Here is a 22,874-nt window from a genome sequence, read left to right as displayed (position 1 = left end):
GCCCTTGAAGTGATGTCCCAGTGCCTGGAGGCCGTGCGGATCTGGATGGGGAGAAACAGACTCAGGCTCAACCCATCCAAGACCGAGTGGCTGTGGTTTCCGACATCCCGATATAGTCAGTTGGTGCCATCACTGACTATTGGGGGCAAGTCATTGGCCCCCACGGAGAGGGTTCGCGTCTTGGGTGTCCTCCTGGACTCACGGCTGTCTTTAGAAGAGCACATGATGGCCAAGGCCAGGGGGACTTTTTATCATATCCGTCTGATTCGCCAGTTGCGTCCCTTTCTGGATCGGGACTCGTTAAATACGGTCACTCATGCTCTTGTTACTTCCCGCCTGGACTACTGCAATGCTCTCTACATGGGGCTCCCCTTGAGGAGCACCCGGAGGCTCCAACTGGTCCAGAATGCGGCTGCGCGGGTGGTTATGGGAGCGATGTGGCGCTCCCATGTGAACCCCCCTCCTGCACGAGCTGCACTGGCTCCCGGTGGTCTTCCGGGTGCGCTTCAAGGTTTTGGTTACCACCTTTAGAGCGCTCCATGGCATTGGACCGAGGTATTTACGAGACCGCCTTCTACTACCAATAGCCTCTCACCGACCAGTACGCTCCCATAGAGAGGGGCTCCTCAGGGTGCCGTCGGCCAAACAGTGTCGACTGGCAGCCCCCAGGGGGAGAGCCTTCTCTGTGGGGGCACCTACCATCTGGAACGAGCTCCCCCCAGAGATACGGAGGATCCCGGACCTGCGCACATTTCGTCATGCTCTCAAAACTTTTTTATTTCAGCAGGCTGGCCTGGCCTAACTCTCCTCTTTTAAATTTTTAATTCGTGATTTTATAAATTGGATGTTTTAATCTGTGTTTCAGCCAAACTATTTAATAATTTTAGGAGATTTTTAATATTTGTATTATCTGTATTTTATCTTGGCTGTTCACCGCCCTGAGTCCTTCAGGAGTAGGGCAGTATAGAAATTTGATTAATAAATAAATAAATAAATAAATTACTTTGTTTGCTTCTAGGTGTTCGCTGATTCATTGCTTGATTATCTTTTCCAGAATCTTCCCTTGTATTGAGGTCAGGCTGATAGTTTCCTGGATCTATTTTTTTTCCCCCTTTTTTGAAGATGGGAACTACATCAGCTTTTTTCCAGTCCTCTGGCTGGAAAATCCTGTGCTCCAGGATCTTTGAAAGATATAGTTCAGTGGTTCTGAGATCTCGTCTGCCAGTTCCTTCAGAATCTTGGGGTGTCATCCATCCGATCCTGGTGATTTGAACTCATCTAGGGTAGACAGGTGTTCACTTACCATTTCCCCCCCTATTTTAACTTGTGTTCCTAATCTGTTTTTTGTGGTGCTGTTTTTGATAGGTTGGACTGTTTTTTCCTTTTGTGTAAAGACAGATGCAAAAAACGAGTTAAGTAGTACTGCTTTCTCACCTTCTTGCCACTTTCTCCCAAAAAGGACCAATTGTTTCTTTGACATTTTTCTTTTCCATGTCCATCTAATTTCAATTTTATGTTTTGATTTTTTTTGCCAATGTGCAAGACAGAGCATTTATTGGTTGAGATTTGAAGTTGCCACTTGTTAGACCAATCTGACACATAGTCAAGGTCTTTTTAAAGGGTAGTTGCATTGTCGGTGGTGTTGAATAGTTTAACATCAGCAATGAAGAAAACACAGTTGCTTTTAATATGATCACAAAGGTCATTTATGTAAAGTATAAAGAGTGTTGTACCTAAATCACTGCATTGAGGAACACCACTGTTAACAAGTACAGGATTTAATAGAGTGCTTCCTATTTTGACCACTTGTTGTCTGTTTGACAGGAAGGAAGCTATCCATTTATGTAGGAGTCCAGAAATGACATAAGATTTTAGTTTTAGAAGTAATTTGTCGTGTACCACTGAATCAAAAGTTTTACAGAAGTCTATGTAAATTGAGTCTACGCTTTGTGCAGCCATGCTAGTTTCTTTTGAGAGCTGTTATTTTTCTTCTTCATTGGTATTGGGCTAGACTGGGCTTTTATAATCTCACTTTTCAAAATTTCCCAAGCTGCTTGAATTGTTTTCCCCTTGAGGATTCTCGTCCGATGAATCCTTCGTGGAATCCAAGCTCTAAATTTATTGAAATTAACTCTCTTAAAGTCCAAGACTCTAGTTTGACTTTGTGCTACTACTTGTGCTTGCATAATCTTGAATTCCAATATTGCATGATCACTTACACCCAAGGTTCCTGTAGCTTCAACACCTTCTATTATTTCATCTCTGTTCATGACGATTAAGTCCAATATGGATGATACCCTTGTTCCCTTCTCTACTTTTGTCTGCTAGGTTTGTTAGGAACCTATTGGATCTTCCACTTGGCACAGACTTTGTCTCCCAGTCGATGTCAGGATAGTTAAACTCCCCCATTACTATTGGGATGTGCTTCCTACATACCTTAGTTAGCTGACTAGCAAAAAGTTCATCTATTTCCTCTGTTTGGTTGGGTGGCCCAGCAATGTTCTCTCCACCCCACCCAACCCTTTCTCTCTCACACACGCACACACACACAGGTCCCTCATCCCCAACCCTCCCGAGAAAGCCACATCCCTATAAACTCATGTGCCCCCCTGCCGCCCCGGCACTGACCGTACACCAAGCGCCTGCGCCACAGAGGCACAGGTCTCTCACCAGCGGTGGCTGAGGCACTGCAGGTGTTGCTGCTGCTGCTGCTGCTGCTGCTGCCTGTGAAGGCTCTGGCTGGCCCACTGAGGGCCAAGCTCAACCCCGGGCACAGAGTGCTGCCCATGGCCAGGCCAGCCAAGCTGCATTTGTTGGGGCTGCTCTCGGCGTAGCTGCCTGGCATCTCAGTGCCAGGCACCAGAGAAGAGTAACCGGGCCTGCAGGAAGAAGGGAGGGCGGGCAAGGGTCCCGCGAAGTTCTCCTCCCCAGGAAGAGTCCGGCCGGGTTGACGTCCTGTCCGGTGACTCCCAATGTGAAGGGGCTTCCTGGGCTTGCTGGCGGGTGCTCCAGTCGGACAGCGCTTGGGTGGAGGGACCACAGGGTGATTGGAGTGGAGAAAAGCAGGGGGGAAAGGGGAGGCCTCCAGTGACTATCACCATAGAGCGGGAAGCACACTCCCAGAGCAGCCGCTGCCCTGGCTGGAGTTTGGAAGCCACAGAAGCGGAGTTTGTGGGAGAGAAAGAAAGACTTCTGTTGCTTCTGCTGGCTGGCTGCACGCAAAGAAAGCAGCAGAAGTCTTTCTTTCTCTCCTCTAAACTCTGCCTCTGCAGCTTCAAAAGCCCAGCTGGAAACCCCTGCTTTGTGGGCAGCCGGGGCAGAGAGGCGATGATGGGCAAAGGGAGCCGCAGCCCTGATGGATAGTCAGCCACATCGATGTGGTGAGGCCTGGGAGGCACATGAGCAAAGGTACACAAGTGCTCCTGCGGCTTGGCGCCTTCAGGCTGCTCATGTTCCACACACACTTGCAGGAGGGGAGGGGTTTGATGGCGGCACGCAGAAGGACCCTCTCTCTGCCGGACCCCCTGCTGTGAGTGCTCAGGCCGCCCAGGGCCTCCTGCACCCTGAAAATAATAAAACACCCCCCCCAAAAAACAAGGCCAAGCCCCTATTTCGGGGTTCAAAAAAATATAAGACAGAGTCTTATTTTCAGGAAAACATGGGAGCATCCCCATGGTCATGTCATTTACATTCGGATGTTCGACAACTGATTCACATTTATGACTGTTGCAGTGTTCCAAAGTCATGTGATCTACTGACCTACTGACAAGCAAAGTCAATTGGGAAATCAGATTCACTTAACGATTGTGCTATAATCGTATTACTAATTTAACAATAGCAAGGATTCACTTAACAAATGAGGCAAGAAAAGTAGTACAATGGGGCAAAACTCACTTAACAAATTCCTCACTTAAGAACATAAATTTTGGACTCAATTGTGGTGGTAAATTCAGGATTACCTGTAACTGAGGACTGGAAAAGAGCTGATGTGGTTCCCATCTTCAAAACAGGTAAAATAAACTCGTCCAGGAAATTACAGACAGATCAGCCTGACATTAATACCTGGTAACATCTTGGAAAACATATCCAGGCAACAAATCTGTGAACACCCAGAAGCAAACAAGTTATAACCAGTAGGCAACATGGGTTGATCAAAAACAGATCATGCCAAACAAACTTTATTTCATTCTTTGACAATTAGTGAACCAGAGAAATGCTATAGAAAGTGAGTTTCTAACTGCTTGACAAATCGTACTCAACGTGTAATCCTCAATGGAGCTATCCCCACATGGAAGGAAGTAAGCAGGCCTACGAAGCAGGAAAAGGAGGGAACCACTTCCAAAAACCTTTGCCAAGGAAACTGAAAGGCCAGGCATCAAGACTGACCCAAAGGCACCAAATACGAAGCTAAGTAGCGTCACGTTTCACTTTTTCACTTGGCTCAGTTGCAAAGGTCGGCTGCTAGGAGTCGGAAAACATCTCCCAAAAGCCTTGGTAGAGAATGGACAGGCGTGTTTTACCACCTCCTGTCTCTAGATGGCGGTCAGGCAACGTCTGTGCCTAGAAAGCCATCAATGGTGCCATCCCTGATTGCGCTTAAAAAAGGAGTCTTTAAACCATTGAGTACTGCATTGCTAGAAAGGATGGGATGAGAGGAGAAGCGCAGCGGAACTTCCTCTTCCGGATGACTCATGGGAGGAAGTTGGTGTGCAGAGCGGCTTTTGTGCTGTTTCCATGGTCGGAGCAGCAGCTGGCAGGTGAGTTGAGGGCTGCAGGTGGGAGGAGAGTCCGGGAGCAACTTGGGCTGGAAGCGGAGAAGCAACTGGGCTGAAGCCTCTCAGCTGCTGCTGCTGCAGGTTCCTTCCCTCCCCAAATGGAAGCCCACTGGTGCTGCAGGCTGGGAAACTGGTGGCTGCAATTTCTGCTGGTGGGAAGATTGAAAAAGCCTCTTTCAAGTGGAGGTTGGTTCTTTGGGAATGGCTTCCCTCCAGAGGTTGTGGCTGCTCCCTCACTGGAGGGTTTTGAGGGGAGATTGGGCAACCATTTGTTCTGGATGGAACAAATATAAAATGTATTGGCCACCAACCTTACCATGACATAGCTGTGGGCGGCTTAGAGACAGAAAATAATACATACACGTTAAAATCTAAACAAATTGTAGGCAGAAAAATCCGGTCCGGTTCCAAGCCAGGAGAAAGGAGCTGGAAATAAAATGCTTAGTGACACAATTGCAGTCAGTAAGTGAGGACTACTTCAATTGGGATGTCACCAAAGGGGTTGTGGAAAGTATTTTATGCCTTTACTTGGAGTTCATGGCTTCCATGGGCATAACTGGTGCTTGAAATCTTGCAGAGGCTTTAGGCCTCATTTGGTCAGTTAAAGCCCCCACATCTGTCAAGTTAGTGTCATGCAGATTGTCAGGTGTGGCTCAATAAAATAAAAGAGAGTTCAAGTGTGTTTGTTGATAAGCGAACACATTTCTTCACCTTAATAAAGATGGGTCCCTTCTAAGAAGGAAGAAACCCTGAGCATAATGAAAGGCAGATATTTATACATTTCTTTGCTTTCACTTCATTACATAAGAGGCAGTTGGGACACGACAGATAAAGTATAGAAATATAGAAATTATAGAAATTATAAAAATAGTCAAGCATGCCTTTTGTGATTTTGGTCACGTGCCTAACAGACAGGCTAGTGGTTTCCTGTGAACCTTTCCATGGCCTCAGGAGACTGTTGAGGCCTGAACTTCGGCCTTAGAATCTCAACATATGAGCAAACATCAAATTGATCAGATTCCTGATTAATAATAATAATAATAATAATAATAATAATAATAATAATAATAATAATAATAATAATTTTATTTATATACCGCCCATTCTCCCGAAGGACTCAGGGCAGTGTACAGCCAGAATTAAAATACAAATATACAAATATACAATATCCTAGTTAAAATTAATTAAAACCATTAAATAGTTTTGGCCGAATTTTAAAACCCCAAATTAAGACCCAATTCAAAATCAATCAATTTGACAGCCCCGCTTGTCGGAACAGTAGGGTCTTGAGGGCACAGCGAAAAACCCAGAGGTCAGAGAAGTTACGAATATCCGGGGGCAATTAATTCCAGAGGGCAGGAGCTCACACAGAGAAGGCTCTCCTCCTGGGTGTCGCCAGCTGACATAACTTGGCCGACGGTACCCTGAGGAGTCCCTCTCTGTGGGAGCGAACTGGTCGGTGGGAGGCTGTTGCTGGCAGAAGGCGGTCTCGTAGATATCCTGGTCCTATGCCATGGAGCGCTTTACAGGTAGTGACCAACACCTTGAATTGCACTCTGAAGACCACTGGGAGCCAGTGCAGCTCGCGCAGGAGAGGTGTTACATGGGCGTAACGAGGTGCGCCCATAACCACCCACGCGGCTGCATTCTGGACCAGTTGGAGCCTCCGAGTGCTCTTCAAGGGGAGCCTCATGTAGAGAGAATTACAATAGTCCAGACGGGAGGTGACGAGGGCGTGAGTGACCGTGCGCAAGGTGTCCCGATCAGAATTGACATTAGCACAGAAGGTACGATTGAGATATTTTTCAGGACTTCCAGATAAACAGTCATGTGAAAAAAAGTACACTCTTCTTGACTTCTATGATTATATATATTGGGACATAGTAAAAATCAATTGGTCCTTAGAAGTTCTTAAAAGTAGGTTAATACAACAAAGGAACAACATGACATATTACATCAGGTCATCTTTTATTTTATAAAAAGAAAGCCAAAACAGAGAAGTTATGTGTAAAAAAAGGATGATTTAATAATTTGGAGAACCACCTTTAGCAGCAACAACTAGAAGTAATTCTTTTCTGTATGACTTTATCAGTCTCTTGCAGCGTTGTGGAGGAATTTTGGCCCATTCTCCTTTACAACATTGCTTCAGTTGATTGAGATTTGTGGGTGTTTTTTTATGCACAACTCTCTTGAAGTCCCGCCAATTGGGTTGAGGTCTGGACTTTGACTGCCATTGCAACACCTTGATTCTTTTCTTTTCCGGCCATTCTGTTGTAGATTTGCTGATGTGTTTTGTGTCCATTGTCCTGTTGCATAATCCTATGTTAGCCAAGCTTTAGCTTGTTATGTCCTTATAAGGACACCCGCCCGGATTGGCTGCCAGCCTCGGGCGGGAAGTTTGAATAGCTGTGTTAGGGGCGGTGCATCTGCCGGAGTGAATATAAGGAGAGCTCCGGCAGCGCTGAGCCAGTCTTGTTACTGTTGCAATAAAGTTACTAAATGTATCGAGCTGGTCACGTCTTCCTTTCCCTGCGCCTGATCTAACACTGGCGACGAAGGACTAAGAAGAGAACCTGAGCAAGACGCGTGGCATGATCGCCTTAACCGAGCTGAAGTCACCTAACCGTGGCATCCTACAGAATGGCAACCCCGCAAGCACCGATTGCTTCGCTGAATCCATTCGACCCGGCAAGAGAGAAATGGAGGTCATACATGGTCAGATTCCGGCAATTCCTCCGAGGAAATGGCTACCAGAACCTCGACGATGAACGCAAGAGAGCCCTGTTCCTGGCCCACTGCGGCTCTGACATCCTAGAGATGGCCATCGACCTCGTGGCGCCTAGAGATATTGAGGAGATGTCCTGGAGTGACCTGCAGGAAGTCCTGCAGGAACACTACGCACCCACAGGCACCCCAATTGCAAACAGATTCACCTTCCAGCAGAGGAATCAACGGGAAGGTGAATCCATTAAAGAGTTTGTGGCAGCACTTCGTCAAATCGCTGCCAATTGCGAGTTTGACAATGTTGATAATGCCATCCGAGACCGCATCGACTTCAGGATGCAGGATGTGGGTCTCCAGAAGAAGTTCCTGAACAGCAAGAGGATTCCGCTCAAGGAAGTCCTTGAAGAAGCCACAGCTGCTGAGACTTCCGAGAAAGCGGCCGCCACAATGGTGAAGGCAAGAGGGATCCACAAGATCCAGAAGTCGGGCCCAAATTCCTCAGATGACTCCGCCACGCCATCAGAATCCGATGAGGAAATGGCCGTACACAAGGTTTCCCGCCCCCCCAGGCGGGAAAATCCCCAACATGGTGACCGGGGGGAACGCTGTGGCAGTTGCAAAGGTGACCACCCCAGAGCTAACTGCAGATGGAGGGACACGACCTGCCGTCGTTGCCTGAAGAGGGGACACAGCCGAAGCATGCAGAGCAGCAGATCCAGCCCCGGAACCACCCAGGCCAAGATTCCGCGAAAATCGCAAAGACACCCAGAGGACATCCAAATGGTCCTCGAACCAGTCCAGGCGCGGAGACAACGAATATCCTCACAACAGAGCAGTGCACCAGACCACAATCGCCCACACAAGCGACGACAGTGCCACCAAATTCAACGTGACACTGCTGGCAGAGGGGTCACCGTTCACAATGGAAGTAGATTCAGGCTCCATCTACTCCATTATGGACTGGCAACATCTGAAGCGCCTGAAGCCAGCCTGTGAAAAGAACCAGTTAAAGCCCCTGAGGTCGAGGCTCATGGATTTCAGCGGAAAACCCATCGGTGTCCTGGGCAGAACCACACTCCACATCGCCTTCAAGGAATTCCAAGGCAAACTTCCCATCACAGTCGTGGAACACAGCCGACCGAACCTGCTAGGAGTGGAGTGGTTCAAGCCGCTAGGGTTATCAATCGGAGGCATCCATCAGATCCAGAGGGACGAACTCGACAATCTCATCGAAGAGTTCAAGGAAGTCTTTGATGGTAAGCTTGGGAAATCTATGGGAAAGTCAATCTCCTTTAATCTGGACAAGGGAATCACCCCAATTAGGCTGAAGCCCCGCCAGGTTCCGTTTGCCTTGCGGCCAAAAGTAGATGCTCAGCTAGATAAGCTGATCGCCCAAGGAGTTCTGGAACCTATCGATCATGCTTCATGGGAAACCCCCATTGTGACCCGAATGAAGCATGATGGATCTGTGCGCATCTGCGCCGACTATAAGTGTACCATCAATAAGGCGTTGCCGCAGAGCGCATACCCAGTCCCAGTGGTGCAACATCTGCTGCATTCCCTAGGGACTGGCTCAATTTTTGCCAAACTGGACCTGGCCCAGGTTTACCAGCAGCTGCCAGTGGACGAAAAGACGGCGGAGGCCCAAGAAGTACGCTCAGTGCCACCCCAAGCCGAACCAATGAAGTGGGAGACCCCCAGCAGCCCCTGGTCAAGGATCCACATCGACTTCGCGGGTCCGATGCAGGGCGCCACCTACTCATCGTCGTTGACTCCTTCTCCAAGTGGCTCGAGGTGGTACCCATGGCATCTACCACAACGGAAGCGACGATCCGGGCTCTACGCCGTATCTTCGCCACCCATGGACTGCCGGACGTGTTGGTTTCCGATAACGGGCCCCAACTCATGTCCTTGGCCATGGAGGCATTCCTGGCCGGACTGGGCATACGCCATGCCCTGTCAACACCGTACAGGCCAGCGGGAAATGGGCAGGCGGAACGGATGGTGAGGCTCACCAAAGAAGCGCTCACCAAAATGGGCACGGGTGATTGGCAGGAGTGGATCGATAACTTCCTTCTCACCCAACACATCACCCCGCATGCCACCACAAGAAAATGCCCGGCGGAGCTGTTGATGGGCAGAAGACTCCGGTCACCACTGGACAGACTGCACCCCCAATACGACTCAGAGGTACCCGCAAGCGCCAGCCACCAACTTCGCACCTTCGCCATAGGAGACCCGGTTTTCGCTTTGAATTTTCACGGCTCTCCGAAATGGCTGAAGGGGAAGATCGAGAGCACAACCGGCCCGAAGTCCTATCGGGTAGAGCTGGAAGATGGACAGGTCTGTAGACGTCACATCGACCAGCTCGGGAAAAGGTGGAAGGGAGTGGAAGGAAACCAACCCGACGAGGTAGGCCTGCAACACGCCGACGAGGTAGGCCTGCAACACCCCGATGAGGTAGGCCTACAACACCCCGACGAGGTAGGCCTGCAACACCCCGACGAGGTAGGCCTGCAACACCCCGATGAGGTAGGCCAGCAACACCCCGAAGAGGTAGGCCTGCCTCAGCCAGACAGGGTAGGCCGGAAACACCCCGATGAGGTAGTCCCACATCACCCCGGCAAGGTCGGCACCCAACACACTGGGAAGGGCGACCTACACCAGCCCTACCAAGCAGACCAACCACACCCCAGACAAGACGCAAACCAACCCTGCGAGGAAGGCCTAAACCACCCCCGCGAGGGAGGCCTGCACCAACCCGACAGGGATGGCCAACTACAGCAGAACAACAGCAAACAGCATCGACCACCTGGGGAGCGCCGCCCCAGCAGAGAGGGCCTACACCACCCCTGCGGAGGAGGCCAGCTCCACCCCGGCGAGGTCGGACAAGAGCCACCATGTCCCGGCAGCCACCAAGGGAGGGCACTGGTCTCAACCGAGGGACACCGGGATTGGAACCAGAGGGAGCCGTGAAACCCGCACCCCCGACCGGAACCAGCCACCACCGAACCGGTAAAAGACAAGTGTGACATTAGAGACTTACTGGGGTTCAGCAGTTCCGTACCGGGCGGTGACGACAGCCAGCGACAAGTAATCCATAACCCAGGCGGAGAAGAAGACCAGCATCGCCAGCGGGCGGAGGTCTGAGACCCGGCCGGAGGCGCGGGAACCCAGCCCACGCACTCGACGGCCGGATCCTGCCCAGTTCCCGGGAGGGGACCAGGAGACGCAGGAGCTCCCTCCGTCCACGAAGACGGCCAAACCAGAATGGAACTGCGCACGCGGCTGCATTCTGGACCAGTTGGAGCCTCCGAGTGCTCTTCAAGGGGAGCCTCATGTAGAGAGAATTACAATAGTCCAGACGGGAGGTGACGAGGGCGTGAGTGACCGTGCGCAAGGTGTCCCGATCAGAATTGACATTAGCACAGAAGGTACGATTGAGATATTTTTCAGGACTTCCAGATAAACAGTCATGTGAAAAAAAGTACACTCTTCTTGACTTCTATGATTATATATATTGGGACATAGTAAAAATCAATTGGTCCTTAGAAGTTCTTAAAAGTAGGTTAATACAACAAAGGAACAACATGACATATTACATCAGGTCATCTTTTATTTTATAAAAAGAAAGCCAAAACAGAGAAGTTATGTGTAAAAAAAGGATGATTTAATAATTTGGAGAACCACCTTTAGCAGCAACAACTAGAAGTAATTCTTTTCTGTATGACTTTATCAGTCTCTTGCAGCGTTGTGGAGGAATTTTGGCCCATTCTCCTTTACAACATTGCTTCAGTTGATTGAGATTTGTGGGTGTTTTTTTATGCACAACTCTCTTGAAGTCCCGCCAATTGGGTTGAGGTCTGGACTTTGACTGCCATTGCAACACCTTGATTCTTTTCTTTTCCGGCCATTCTGTTGTAGATTTGCTGATGTGTTTTGTGTCCATTGTCCTGTTGCATAATCCTATGTTAGCCAAGCTTTAGCTTGTTATGTCCTTATAAGGACACCCGCCTGGATTGGCTGCCAGCCTCGGGCGGGAAGTTTGAATAGCTGTCTTAGGGGCGGTGCATCTGCCGGAGTGAATAAGGAGAGCTCCAGCAGCGCTGAGCCAGTCTTGTTACTGTTGCAATAAAGTTACTAAATGTATCGAGCTGGTCACGTCTTCCTTTCCCTGCGCCTGATCTAACAAGCTATTGGATAGATGACCTCAGTTTTGACGCTAGAATACTTTGGTACCACTTTGGTCTGGTCTGTGCAAAGGACAGTGTTCCAGAAGTCATGTGATTTGTTCAGATGCAACTTTGCAAACCTCAGCCATGCTGCTATGACTTTTTTAGAGAGAAGAGGGTTTCCCCTCACAACCCTTCCAAACAAACCATACTTGTCCAGTCTTTTTCTAATTGCACTGTTATGAATCTTAACATTTAACATGCTAACTGAAGCCTGTAGAGTCTGTGATATAACTCTTTGTTTTTTTAGTAATTTCTCTGGCCATTGCATGGTCTGGCCTTGGGGTGAATTTTCTTGGATGTCCAGTCCTGGGAAGATTGGCAACTGTCTTGAATGTTTCCCATTTATGAATAATCTTTTTAACAGATTAAGAGAGTTGGAAGGGACTTTATAGGTCATCTAATCCAACCCCCCCCTCACTCAAGCAGGAAACCCTACACCATTTCTGACAAATGGATGTCCAATCTTTTCTTGAAAGTCTCAAGTGATGAAGCTGCCACAATGTCCAAAGGCAAGGTGTTCCATTGGTTGATTGTTTTCACTGTTAGAAAGTTCCTCCTTATTTCTAGGTTGAATCTCTCCTTAGTGCTTTGGAAAATAGCTTGACCCCCTCCTCTCTGTAGCAGCCCCTCAAATATTGGAAGACTGCTATCACATCTCTCCTGGTCCTTCTCTTCACTAGACTAGCCATGCCCAGTTCCTGTAACCGTTCTTCATATGTTTTAGTCTCCAGTCCCCTAAGCATCCTGGTTGCTCTCCTCTGCACTTTTTCTTCCTGCCACCGGTAGCCTTCCATCGCCCAGTCCGCTTCCACAGAGTTGGCCTTCTTAGGGTACATTCGGCTAGACAATGTCGACTGGTGACCCCTAGCGGGAGAGCCTTCTCTGTGGGAGCCCCTGGAATATGTTACCCCTGGAGCTCCGGATAATCCCAGACCTCCGAACCTTCCGTCGGGCCTTGAAGACCTGGCTCTTCCAACGGGCGGGCCTGGGTTGACTCTAAACTGATTTTGTAGCTTTTTAAAATCCTAAATCTTACATTTGAATTTGTATTTCCACGTTTAACCTTATTTATTGGATATTCTGCTTGAATTTGTCTTTTAACTTTTGTGTTTTCTGTTCTTAGTGTTGTGAGCTGCCCTGAGTTCTTCGGGAGAAGGGCGGCATACAAGTCCAATACATAAATAAATAATGCATTTTTTTGATCTCTTGCCACGTTTTATTCTATTTATTTATTTATTTATTTACTTCAAATTTATATACCGCCCTTCTTCCTAGGGACTCAGGGCGGTGTACAGCCAAATAAAAACACATAATACATACATTAAGAACATTAAGAAAATATCTCAATTTGGCCCAAAATTTAAAAAGACAAACAAATTTAAAATCATTTAAAAGATTTGTTAGGCCAGCCCGGCTTGTTGGAAAAGGAAAGTTTTAAGGGCACAGCGGAAGGCACGGAGGTCTCGGATTCTCCTTATCTCTGGGGGCAGCTGATTCTAGAGGGTGGGAGCCCCCACAGAGACGGCCCTCCCCCTGGGGGTCACCAGCCTGCATTGCTTGGCTGATGCCACCCCGAGGAGGCCCTCTCTGTGGGAGCGCATGGGTTGATGGGAGGTCGTCGGTGGCAGAAGGCGGTCTCGAAGATAACTAGGTTCTATGCCATGGAGCGCTTTAAAGGTGGTAACCAACACCTTGAAGCGCACCCGGAAGACCACTGGGAGCTAGTGCAGCTCACGCAGGAGCGGTGTTATACGGGAGCGCCATGCAGCTCCCATAATTACCCGCGCGGCCACATTCTGGACCAGTTGGAGCCTCCGGGTGCTCCTCAAGGGGAGCCCCATGTAGAGAGTGTTGCTGTAGTCCAGGCGAGAGGTGACGAGGGCATGATTGACTGTGCGCACGGAATCCCGATCAAGAAAGGGGCGCAACTGGCGAATCAGGCGAACCTGACAAAAGGTCCCCCTGGCAACAGCCGTCAGATGTTCCTCCAAGGACAGCTGCGTATCCAGGAGGACACCCAGATTGCGCGCCCTCTCTGAGGGGGCCAAAGACTCGCCCCCGATAGTCAGCGATGGAGTCAGCTGACTATATCGGGATGCCAGGAACCACAGCCACTCAGTCTTGGAAGGGTTGAGCTTGAGCTTGTTCCTCCCCATCCAGATCTGTACAGCCTCCAGGCACTGGGACATCACTTCAACGGCATCGCTGGGGTGGCCTGGGGTGGAGATGTACAGCTGGGTGTCATCAGCATATTGCTGGTATCTCACCCCAAAGCCACGGATGATCTCGCCCAGCGGCTTCACATAAATGTTGAACAGAAGGGGCGAGAGGACCGACCCTTGCGGCACTCCACAGATGAGAGGCCTCGAGGTCGACCTCTGCCCCCCTGTCAACACAAACTGTGACCGGTCGGAGAGAAAGGAGGAGAACCACCATAACACAGTGCCCCCCATCCCCAACTCTTCCAACCAGTGCAGCATGATACCATGGTCGATGGTATCAAAAGCCGCTGAGAGATCTAACAGGACCAGAACAGAGGAGCAACCCCTGTCCCGAGCCCTCCAGAGACCATCAACCAATGCGACCAATGCCGTTTCTGTGCTGTGCCCAGGCCTGAAACCCGACTGGAATGGATCCAGATAGGACATTTCCTCCAGGAATTGTGGGAACTGTCGTGCGACCACACTCTCAACAACCTTCGCCACGAAGTGAAGGTTGGAGACAGGACGGTAGTTAGCCAATACTGCCGGGTCCAGGGAGGGCTTCTTGAGGAGAGGCCTCACCACCGCCTCTTTCAAGGTAGCGGGGAAGTGACCCTCACTCAACGAAGCATTGATAATTCCCTGGAGCCAGCCACGTGAGACCTCCCGGGAAGCCAGTACTAACCAGGAGGGACACGGGTCCAGTAAACATGTGGTCGCATTAAGTCTCCCCAAAATCCTGTCGACGTCATCCGGAGTCACAAAGTCAAACTCTTCCCAGATAACATTCTCAAGACTATTCCTCGTCATCCTACCTGGATCTACCCAGTCAGAGTCCAAATCCCACCGGATCTAAGGGATTTTGTCATACAGATATTGTCCGAAATCCTCAGCCCTTCCCTCCAGAGTGTCCTCCCGCACTCCCGGTTGAAGCAGGGAGCGGGTCACTCTGAACAGGGCCGCCGGATGATTCTCTGATGATGCAATAAGAGCGGAAAAGTAATTGGACTTCGCCGCTTTTATTGCCACTAGGTAGGTCTTAAAATGCGACCTTACCAGTGTTCGATCAGATTCGGTGAGACTGGCCCTCCAACCACTCTCCAGGCGTCTTTTCTGGCGCTTCATCTCCCTAAGCTCCTCAGTGAACCAAGGAGCCACGAGGGATCGGCACCGGCTCAGAGGCCGCAAAGGCACGACTCGATCTAAGGCTCCGCTAGCGGCCCGATCCCAGGCCGCCACCAGGTCCCCGACCGAGTCATGTGCTAGAACCTCAGGAAATGGCCCAAGCTCCATCTGGAATCTATCAGAATCCATCAGGCGCCTGGGGTGGACCCTACAAGATGGGTCCACCCCAGGCGCCTGCGGCGGGGTGTAGCGGTTCAAAGACCTAGGTGAAGGAGCGAGTGGTCAGACCATGACAAGGGTTCCATGTCTATATCCCCTATAACAAGGCCACTCAACCACTGGCCAGAGACAAAAATCAGGTCCAGAGTGTGACCCTCCCTGTGGGTGGGGCCATGAACTAACTGGGTCACGTCCATGGCCGTCATGGAAGCCATGAACTCCCGGGCCATCTCAGACGTCTCACCAACGGATGGCAGATTGAAATCACCCATGACCATAAGCCTGGGTGTATCAACTGCCACCATGACTATCACGTCGAGTAGCTCGGGCAGGGCCGTTGTCACGCGGCAGGGAGCCAGGTACGTGAACAACAGGCCCATCTGAGCCCCATGACCCCATCTCACAAAGAGGGTTTCACATCCGGCCGTCTGTGGCACAGTGGTTTCCCTCGAACCAAGATCTTCTTTAATAATAACCGCCACCCCCCCGCCCCTCCGCTGGGTCCTCGGCTGATGGAACGCTCTGAAGCCCAGTGGGCACATCTCAACCAGGGGGACCCCTCCCTCCGGGCCTAACCAAGTCTCAGTAATAGCTGCCAAGTCCGCTCCCCCCTCCTGTTTTAAGCAAAGGTCCTCTAATAATGTGGTTTTGAAAATATCCATGATGTTTATCTCTTCCCTCACATAAGAATGCGTGCCAGCCTCTTTGTTAATACCCTTTTGTTTTTAAATTCTATCCAATTTCTTATCCAAATTAGTGATGTCGCTTTATAGTATGTTTGCCAATCTGGTAGTCCTAATCCGCCTTTCTCTTGTATGTCCTGGAGATGTTTTAGTTTGATTCTTGCCTTCTTCCTTCCTTCCTTCCTTCCTTCCTTCCTTCCTTCCTTCCTTCCTTCCTTCCTTCCTTCCTTTATTATTTATTTATTTATTTATTTATTTATTTATTTATTTATTTATTTATTTATTTAATTTATATCCTCCCTGAAGGGACTCAGGGCGGTGAACAGCCAAGAATTAAAATAACATACAATATAAAAGTTAAGATAATTAAAAATAAATTAAATTAAACAGCCTCCCCAATTCAAAATCCCTAGCTATACAATTAAAAAACTAACCCATAAAACCTATTCAGGCCAGGCCAGCTTGCTGAAATAAAAACGTCTTCAGGGCCTTACAGAAAGTGCGGAGATCCGGAATCAGCCGTATTCCGGGAGGTAGCTCGTTCCAGAGGGCGGGTGCTCCCACAGAGAAGGCTCTCCCCCTGGGGGCCACCAGCCGACATTGCTTGACCGACGGCACCCTGAGGAGGCCTTCTCTGTGAGAGCGTATTGGCCAGTGGGAGGTTATCAGTAGCAGAAGGCGTTCTCGTAAATACCCTGGCCCTAAGCCATGGAGCGCTTTAAAGGTGAGAACCAACACCTTGAAGCGCACCTGGAAGACCACCGGGAGCCAGTGCAGCTCGTGCAGGAGAAGTGTTATCTGGGAGCGCCATGTCGCTCCCGTAATCACCCGCGCGGCCGCATTCTGGACCAGTTGGAGCCTCCGGGTGCTCCTCAAGGGGAGCCCCATGTAGAGAGCCTTGGCGTAGTCCAGGCGAGAAGTGACGAGAGCATGAGTGACTGTGCATAAAGAATCCCAACTCAGAAAGGGGCGCAACTGGCGTATCAGGCGAACCTGATAAAAAGCCCCCCTGGCCACGGCCGTCATGTGCTCTTCTAAAGACAGCCGTGTGTCCAGGAGGATGCCCAAGTTGCGAGCCCCCTCTGTGGGGGTCAATGACTCGCTCCCAATAGCCAGCGATGACACCAGCTGGCTATATCGGGATGCCGGCATCCACAGCCACTCAGTCTTGCAAGGGTTGAGTCGAAGCCTGTTCCTCCCCATCCAGACCCGCACGGCCTCCAGACACTGGGACATCACTTCAAGGGCATCGTTGGGGTGGTTTGGGGTGGAGATGTACAGCTGAGTGTCATCAGCGTACAGATGGCATCGCACCCCAAATCCACGGATGATCTCACCCAGCGGCTTCACATAAATGTTGAACAGGAGTGGCGAGAGGACCGACCCTTGTAGCACCCCACAAACAAGGCGCCTCAAGGTCGACCTCTGCCCCCCTGCCAACACAGACTGCGATCAGTCGGAGAGATAGGAGGAGAACCACCGCAACATGGTGCCTCCCACCCCCAATCCAAATATAGCAATCCTTGCCAAATATTGTCTGCAATCATTTTATTGAAGTCTTTGAAAAAATCTTTTCCTGGGCTTATCGGAATTACTTGGAATAAATATAGTATTCTAGGTAATACATTCATTTTAATGGATGCAATCCTTCCTAGAAATGATAGCTGTAACTTACTCCATATTTCTAGGTCTTTTTTTTAATCTGTTTTGCCAATTTATTATAATTATCCTCCCTAAGTGTTGACCCTTTGTTGGAAAGCCAAATTCCTAAATATTTTACTTTTTTTACTATTTGTATTCCTAATTTATCTTCCAATTCTTTTTCCTGTAGGTTTGTAAGGTTCTTCGTTTATCCCTTTGTTTTTTGTTTATTAATGTTTAGTCCGGCCATTCTTCCATACTCTTCTATTTTAGCCAACAATTTTGTTCCTGTTTTTGCTGGTTGTTCTACGTCATCTGATAAGTAAATTCATAAAATTCAATGAAAGCGAATGTACTTTCTTTTTCACTTGACTGTATGTGAAAACAACCGTTTGCACTGCTAAGAATTTGTGATTGGCCGAGTCAACAAGGGAATTTCATCATTGAATGGATATTCGAACTTCGATCTGGGTAGTCTTCCATGTGTCATGATTAATGTAAGAGCTTCTTTGAGTATTGTGGCATGTTTGCTTTTTCATTGTAATGTAACCCTTTTTCTTTTTTTCTCATCTTCTACAATCATTTCATGCACAATTAAAGATACATTTTTATTTGAATCTTATAGACAAAGAAGATGGCAATGAGCACTCTGGACAACTGAGGATAACAAGCAACATTGAACACCAAAGCAAGTCAGTCCAGAAATCAAAATATTTTCCATTTCTTTCAGAGTCACACAATTCTTTTCTACCTAGCGAAACGAGAGAAGATCAGGAAGAGATTTCTAGCTGGGAAAAGCAGGGTGTGAAATTCAAGCATACATTACATGAAAAGTCAAGGGAGATTATTTTTCCATTGGGCAAAAGAGGGAAATATCTGGAAGTTACTGGGGAGGAAAAGGTCAATTGGAAAGCCATGTAGAGCAGAGAGAGTTGCAGGCCCACTCTGGGAGGAAGAAAACGGCTTGAATAAAAGCACTGCTAATCAAGAGATCATCCCTATTTTTGATCTCCAAGTGAATATGAGTTGTGGAAAAGCTACATAGATGTGCCTGTTGTGGGAAAGATACAACTTGCAAATCACAGCTGATTATGCCTGAGAGGATCCCGACTGGAGAAGAACCATACAATACTCTAAATGTGGCAAAACCTCTGATCAGAACACCTCCATTGTGGTTCTTGGAAGGACCCACACAGGAGAGAAGCCCTACAAGTGCTCCCAATGCAGTAAATTCTTTAGGAAGCATGGCAACGGGGACTCACACCAAGGAGAAACTGTTTGAATGTCCTGATTGTGAGAAATGTTTCTGCGATAATTCCAACCTGGTGATACACCAGAGGATTCACACAGGCAAGAAGCCCTTTAAATCTCCTAATTCTGAGGATAGTTTAAGTCAAAATTCTTACCTCGTTTCACACCAGAGCACTCATACAGGAGAGAAAACGTTGGAATGTCCTGGTTCTGAGAAAAGTTTCAGTAAGAATTACAGCCTGGTCACACACGGGAGGATTTACACAGGAGAAAAACCCTTTAAATGTCCTGACTGTGGGAAAAGTTTCAGTCAGAATTCCAGCCTGGTGAAACACCAGAGGATTCACACAGGAGAAAAACCCTTTGAATGTCCTGACTGTGGGAAAAGTTTCCGTCAGAATTCCAACCTGGTTCGACACGAGAGGATTCACACAGGAGAAAAACCCTTTAAATGTCCTGACTGTGGGAAAAGATTCCATCAGCATTCCAACCTCATCGACCACCAGAGGACTCACACAGGAGAGAAACCCTTTAAGTGTCCTGATTGTGGTAAAAGATTCAGTCACAATTCTGGCCTGGTGAAACACCAGAGGACTCACACAGGAGAAAAACCCTTTGAATGTCCTGACTGTGGGAAAAGTTTCGGTCACAATTCCACCTTGGTGAAACACCAGAGGACTCACACAGGAGCGAAACCCTTTGAATATCCTGCCTGTGGTAAAAGTTTCAGTACCAATTTCAGCCTCATGACACACCAGAGGATTCACACAGGAGAAAAACCCTTTAAATGTCCTGACTGTGGGAAAAGTTTCAGTCACAATTCCACCCTGGTGAACCACCAGAGGATTCACACAGGAGAAAAACCCTTTGAATGTCCTGACTGTGGGAAAAGTTTCAGTACCAATTTCAGCCTTGTAACACACCAGAGTATTCACACAGGAGAAAAACCCTTTGAATGTCCTGACTGTGGGAAAAGTTTCAGTCAGAATTTCAACCTGGTTCAACACCAGAGGATTCACACAGGAGAAAAACCCTTTGAATGTTCCGATTGTGGTAAAAGTTTCAATCACAATTCCAGCCTGGTGAAACACCAGAGGATTCACACCGGAGAAAAACCCTTTGAATGTCCTGACTGTGGGAAAAGTTTCAGTCAGTATTCCAACTTGGTTCGACACCAGAGGATTCACACGGGAGAGAAACCGTTTGAATGTTCTGATTGTGGTAAAAGTTTCAGTAACAATTCCACCCTGGTGAAACACCAGAGGACTCACACAGGAGAAAAACCCTTTGAATGTCCTGACTGTGGGAAAAGTTTCAGTCAGAATTTCAACCTGGTGAAACACCAGAGTATTCACACAGGAGAAAAACCCTTTGAATGTCCTGACTGTGGGAAAAGTTTCAGTCAGAATTCCAACCTGGTTCAACACCAGAGGATTCACACAGGAGAAAAACCCTTTAAATGTCCTGACTGTGGGAAAAGTTTCCGTCAGCATTCCAAACTCATTGGCCACCAGAGGACTCACACAGGAGATAAACCCTTTGAGTGTGCTGATTGTGGTAAAAGTTTCAGTCACAATTCCAGCCTGGTGAAACACCAGAGGATTCACACAGGAGAGAAACCATTTGAATGTCATTTCTAGTGTCCCATTGTAAGTCCAGCTGAGATATTGACTATTTAAATTGATTAAATTAAATAGAATTTGCCTGATTTTTGTAGGCAAATATGCAGTGGTATTAGATGCAGCAGAGGAAAGAAAAAGTTGGGACGTATTACTTTGATAATGGCTATCTTGCCTTCAGCGTAAGAAGTTGCTGGATATTTATTTTTGTAAAAATTTGGCTATTATGTAAAAAACTTTTTGGGAGTGTTCTTTGCATTTTTGTGATGGTGGATGATAGAAATGCTATGTGCCAGGAGTCCCAGCCTTTTTCTCCCTGTGTGCCCCCAAGATTTTCAGCCTCAGAATTCTCCAGCCAGCATCTCTTGGGGATTGGAGCACTGAGACTATAGTTAAAGAGATTGTGCTTCTTCATATAAGGAAAAAACAAGCGGAGAAGAGACATGAGGGCTTTTTTTCAATGTTCTTCTTTTTCTACCCTGTTTCTCCCAAAATAAGACATCCCCTGGTAATAAGTCCAATTGTGCTTTTGAGCGCATGGCAATAAGGCCAAGCACTTATTTCAGGATTCAAAAAAATATAAGACGGGCTTATTTTTGGGGAAACACGATTACAGTTCCAGAAATTCAGTGCACCAAGCATGTCTGTTCAGATTGTGTCAAGAATGAGGCACCCAAGTGGAAGAAACCACATGAATAGCAAATATATTGGGGGAGTTTAGAGCACTGATAAAAGCAGTGTAAAATTTCAGATGTAAAGGCTGTTCTGCCCTGCAGTTGACCTTCATGGTTCAAAAGCCAAAAGAAGCAATTCGATTGAAACGTGTCAGTTGCTACATATTTCTTTTCTCCCCAGATTTTATTCCATTTGTGGTACTTGCTTTAAAACTGGTTCTCCTTCATATGAGGGTGGCTTCACTGTGATTCGCTTGACTGTTTTTCGCACAACCACTGCAGCAACCCCATGGTCACATGTTCAAAATTCAGGTGCTTAGCAAAACACCCATAATTATAATGATGGTTGCAGTGTCCCAGACTCATGTGATCCTCTTATGTCACCTTCTGACCAACAAAGTCAACAGGGAAGCCAGATTCAATTAACAACCGCGTGACTAATTTAACAACTTCAGTGATTCACTTAACAACTGTGGCAAGAAATGTTGTAAAATGGGACAAAACTCACTTAACAGATGTCTCACTTAGCAACAGTGAATTTTTGGGCTGAATTGCGGTATCAGAGTTGGAAGCGACCTTAGAGGTCTTCTAGTCCAACCCACCGATCAAGACAGGAGACCCTATTCCATTTCAGACAAGAGACTGTCCAGTCTCTTCTTAAAAGCCTCCAACCGAAACCCTGTCCTTTAATGCCGCTGAAGCTCTTGGGATCATTTCATCAATTAACATCCTCCCCTTGCTTTAAAGTTAGATCAAAAGGTGTGAGTGTATTGTATGGAGTAATCACAACAGACACACCCCTCCACCCAAAGAATGAAATATTTTGGGTAATATTAAAAAGAGGCAGAATATTATATTTCCCCAAAGGAGAAATGGAGAAAAAAAATACTAGCAAAGGCAGAAAGCAGCCACAACTGTTTCCAGCAGATGCCTGAAGTTTTTAGAGATGGATATTTTGTGACCATTAAGAAATCTAGGCCAGCCTATTCACAAACAAAACACCTAGAATGCCAATTGATGGGATTAAAATTTACATTTCCCCACCCAAAATCTAAGGACAGGACCTGACCTTTTAGTACACAGATCCTCAAAGTACAGCCTGTGGGATGGCTACGGTCTGCTGAAGCAATGTATTGGGCCCATGCAGTTGTGGGATTCCGCCCTGCCCTTAGCCCCATCCCTATCAGCCATTCCTTGCGTGGCTGGCTGTGTCACCTGCATCGCCCGTTCTCTAGCCATCGCCCTTATCTTCCAGCCCGCGGGGGTATGCAAACCGCAAAGGTAAGGGCGAAGGGGGAGGGTGGGCAGGGGAGGGCGTGTTTCACAATGGGGGAGACAGGGTCTCCCTCCTGGAGCCCATTATGACGTGGATCCACAATGTGACCCTGCCCCTCTCTCCCCTGACAACAGCAGCGTCGGCTCGTTTTCGCCTCCCAGATGTCAGTCACTTGTCCTGCAGATACTACAGGCTGCCTGTCTTGTGATGCCCTGCCTCCCCACCAGCCAAGTGGTCTTTGGGTCTCTGCCGACCAGCTGATCATCAGTGTGCGGCTCATCAGCCTCTGGATGTCAGATTCTCATCATCTAGCACCAGTTCAGGGGTTCCTTCCCTACCACCACCCCCCCGGACAGACAGAGACAGACAGAGACTGAGGAAGGGAAGGAAGGATGATAGGAAGGAAGACAGATTCAGGGGTTGTGGTAAAAACTGTAGTTCAGTAATAAGG

The 22,874-nt window shown here is 48.1% G+C and overlaps 1 protein-coding gene across 1 annotated transcript in view; it reads left to right on the top strand.

The window, feature by feature from the left end:
* Window positions 1–640: 640 nt before the first annotated feature.
* Window positions 641–22,874, top strand: part of LOC117657215 (uncharacterized) — a 46,916-nt gene continuing 24,682 nt past the window's right edge. The window contains exons 1-3 of the mRNA XM_087885239.1: window positions 641–4,757; window positions 18,229–20,493; window positions 22,246–22,428. Of these exons, the coding sequence (XP_087741365.1) occupies window positions 18,695–20,493; window positions 22,246–22,428 (1,982 nt within the window). The 5' untranslated portion in view covers window positions 641–4,757; window positions 18,229–18,694. The remainder of the gene's footprint in view (window positions 4,758–18,228; window positions 20,494–22,245; window positions 22,429–22,874) is intronic.

Source organism: Pantherophis guttatus, chromosome 2 (genome assembly GCF_059756535.1).
Source record: "Pantherophis guttatus breed Tessera chromosome 2, ASM5975653v1, whole genome shotgun sequence".
In the NCBI taxonomy this organism is placed as follows: domain Eukaryota; kingdom Metazoa; phylum Chordata; class Lepidosauria; order Squamata; family Colubridae; genus Pantherophis; species Pantherophis guttatus.
This window is presented reverse-complemented; position numbering and strand designations above follow the sequence as displayed.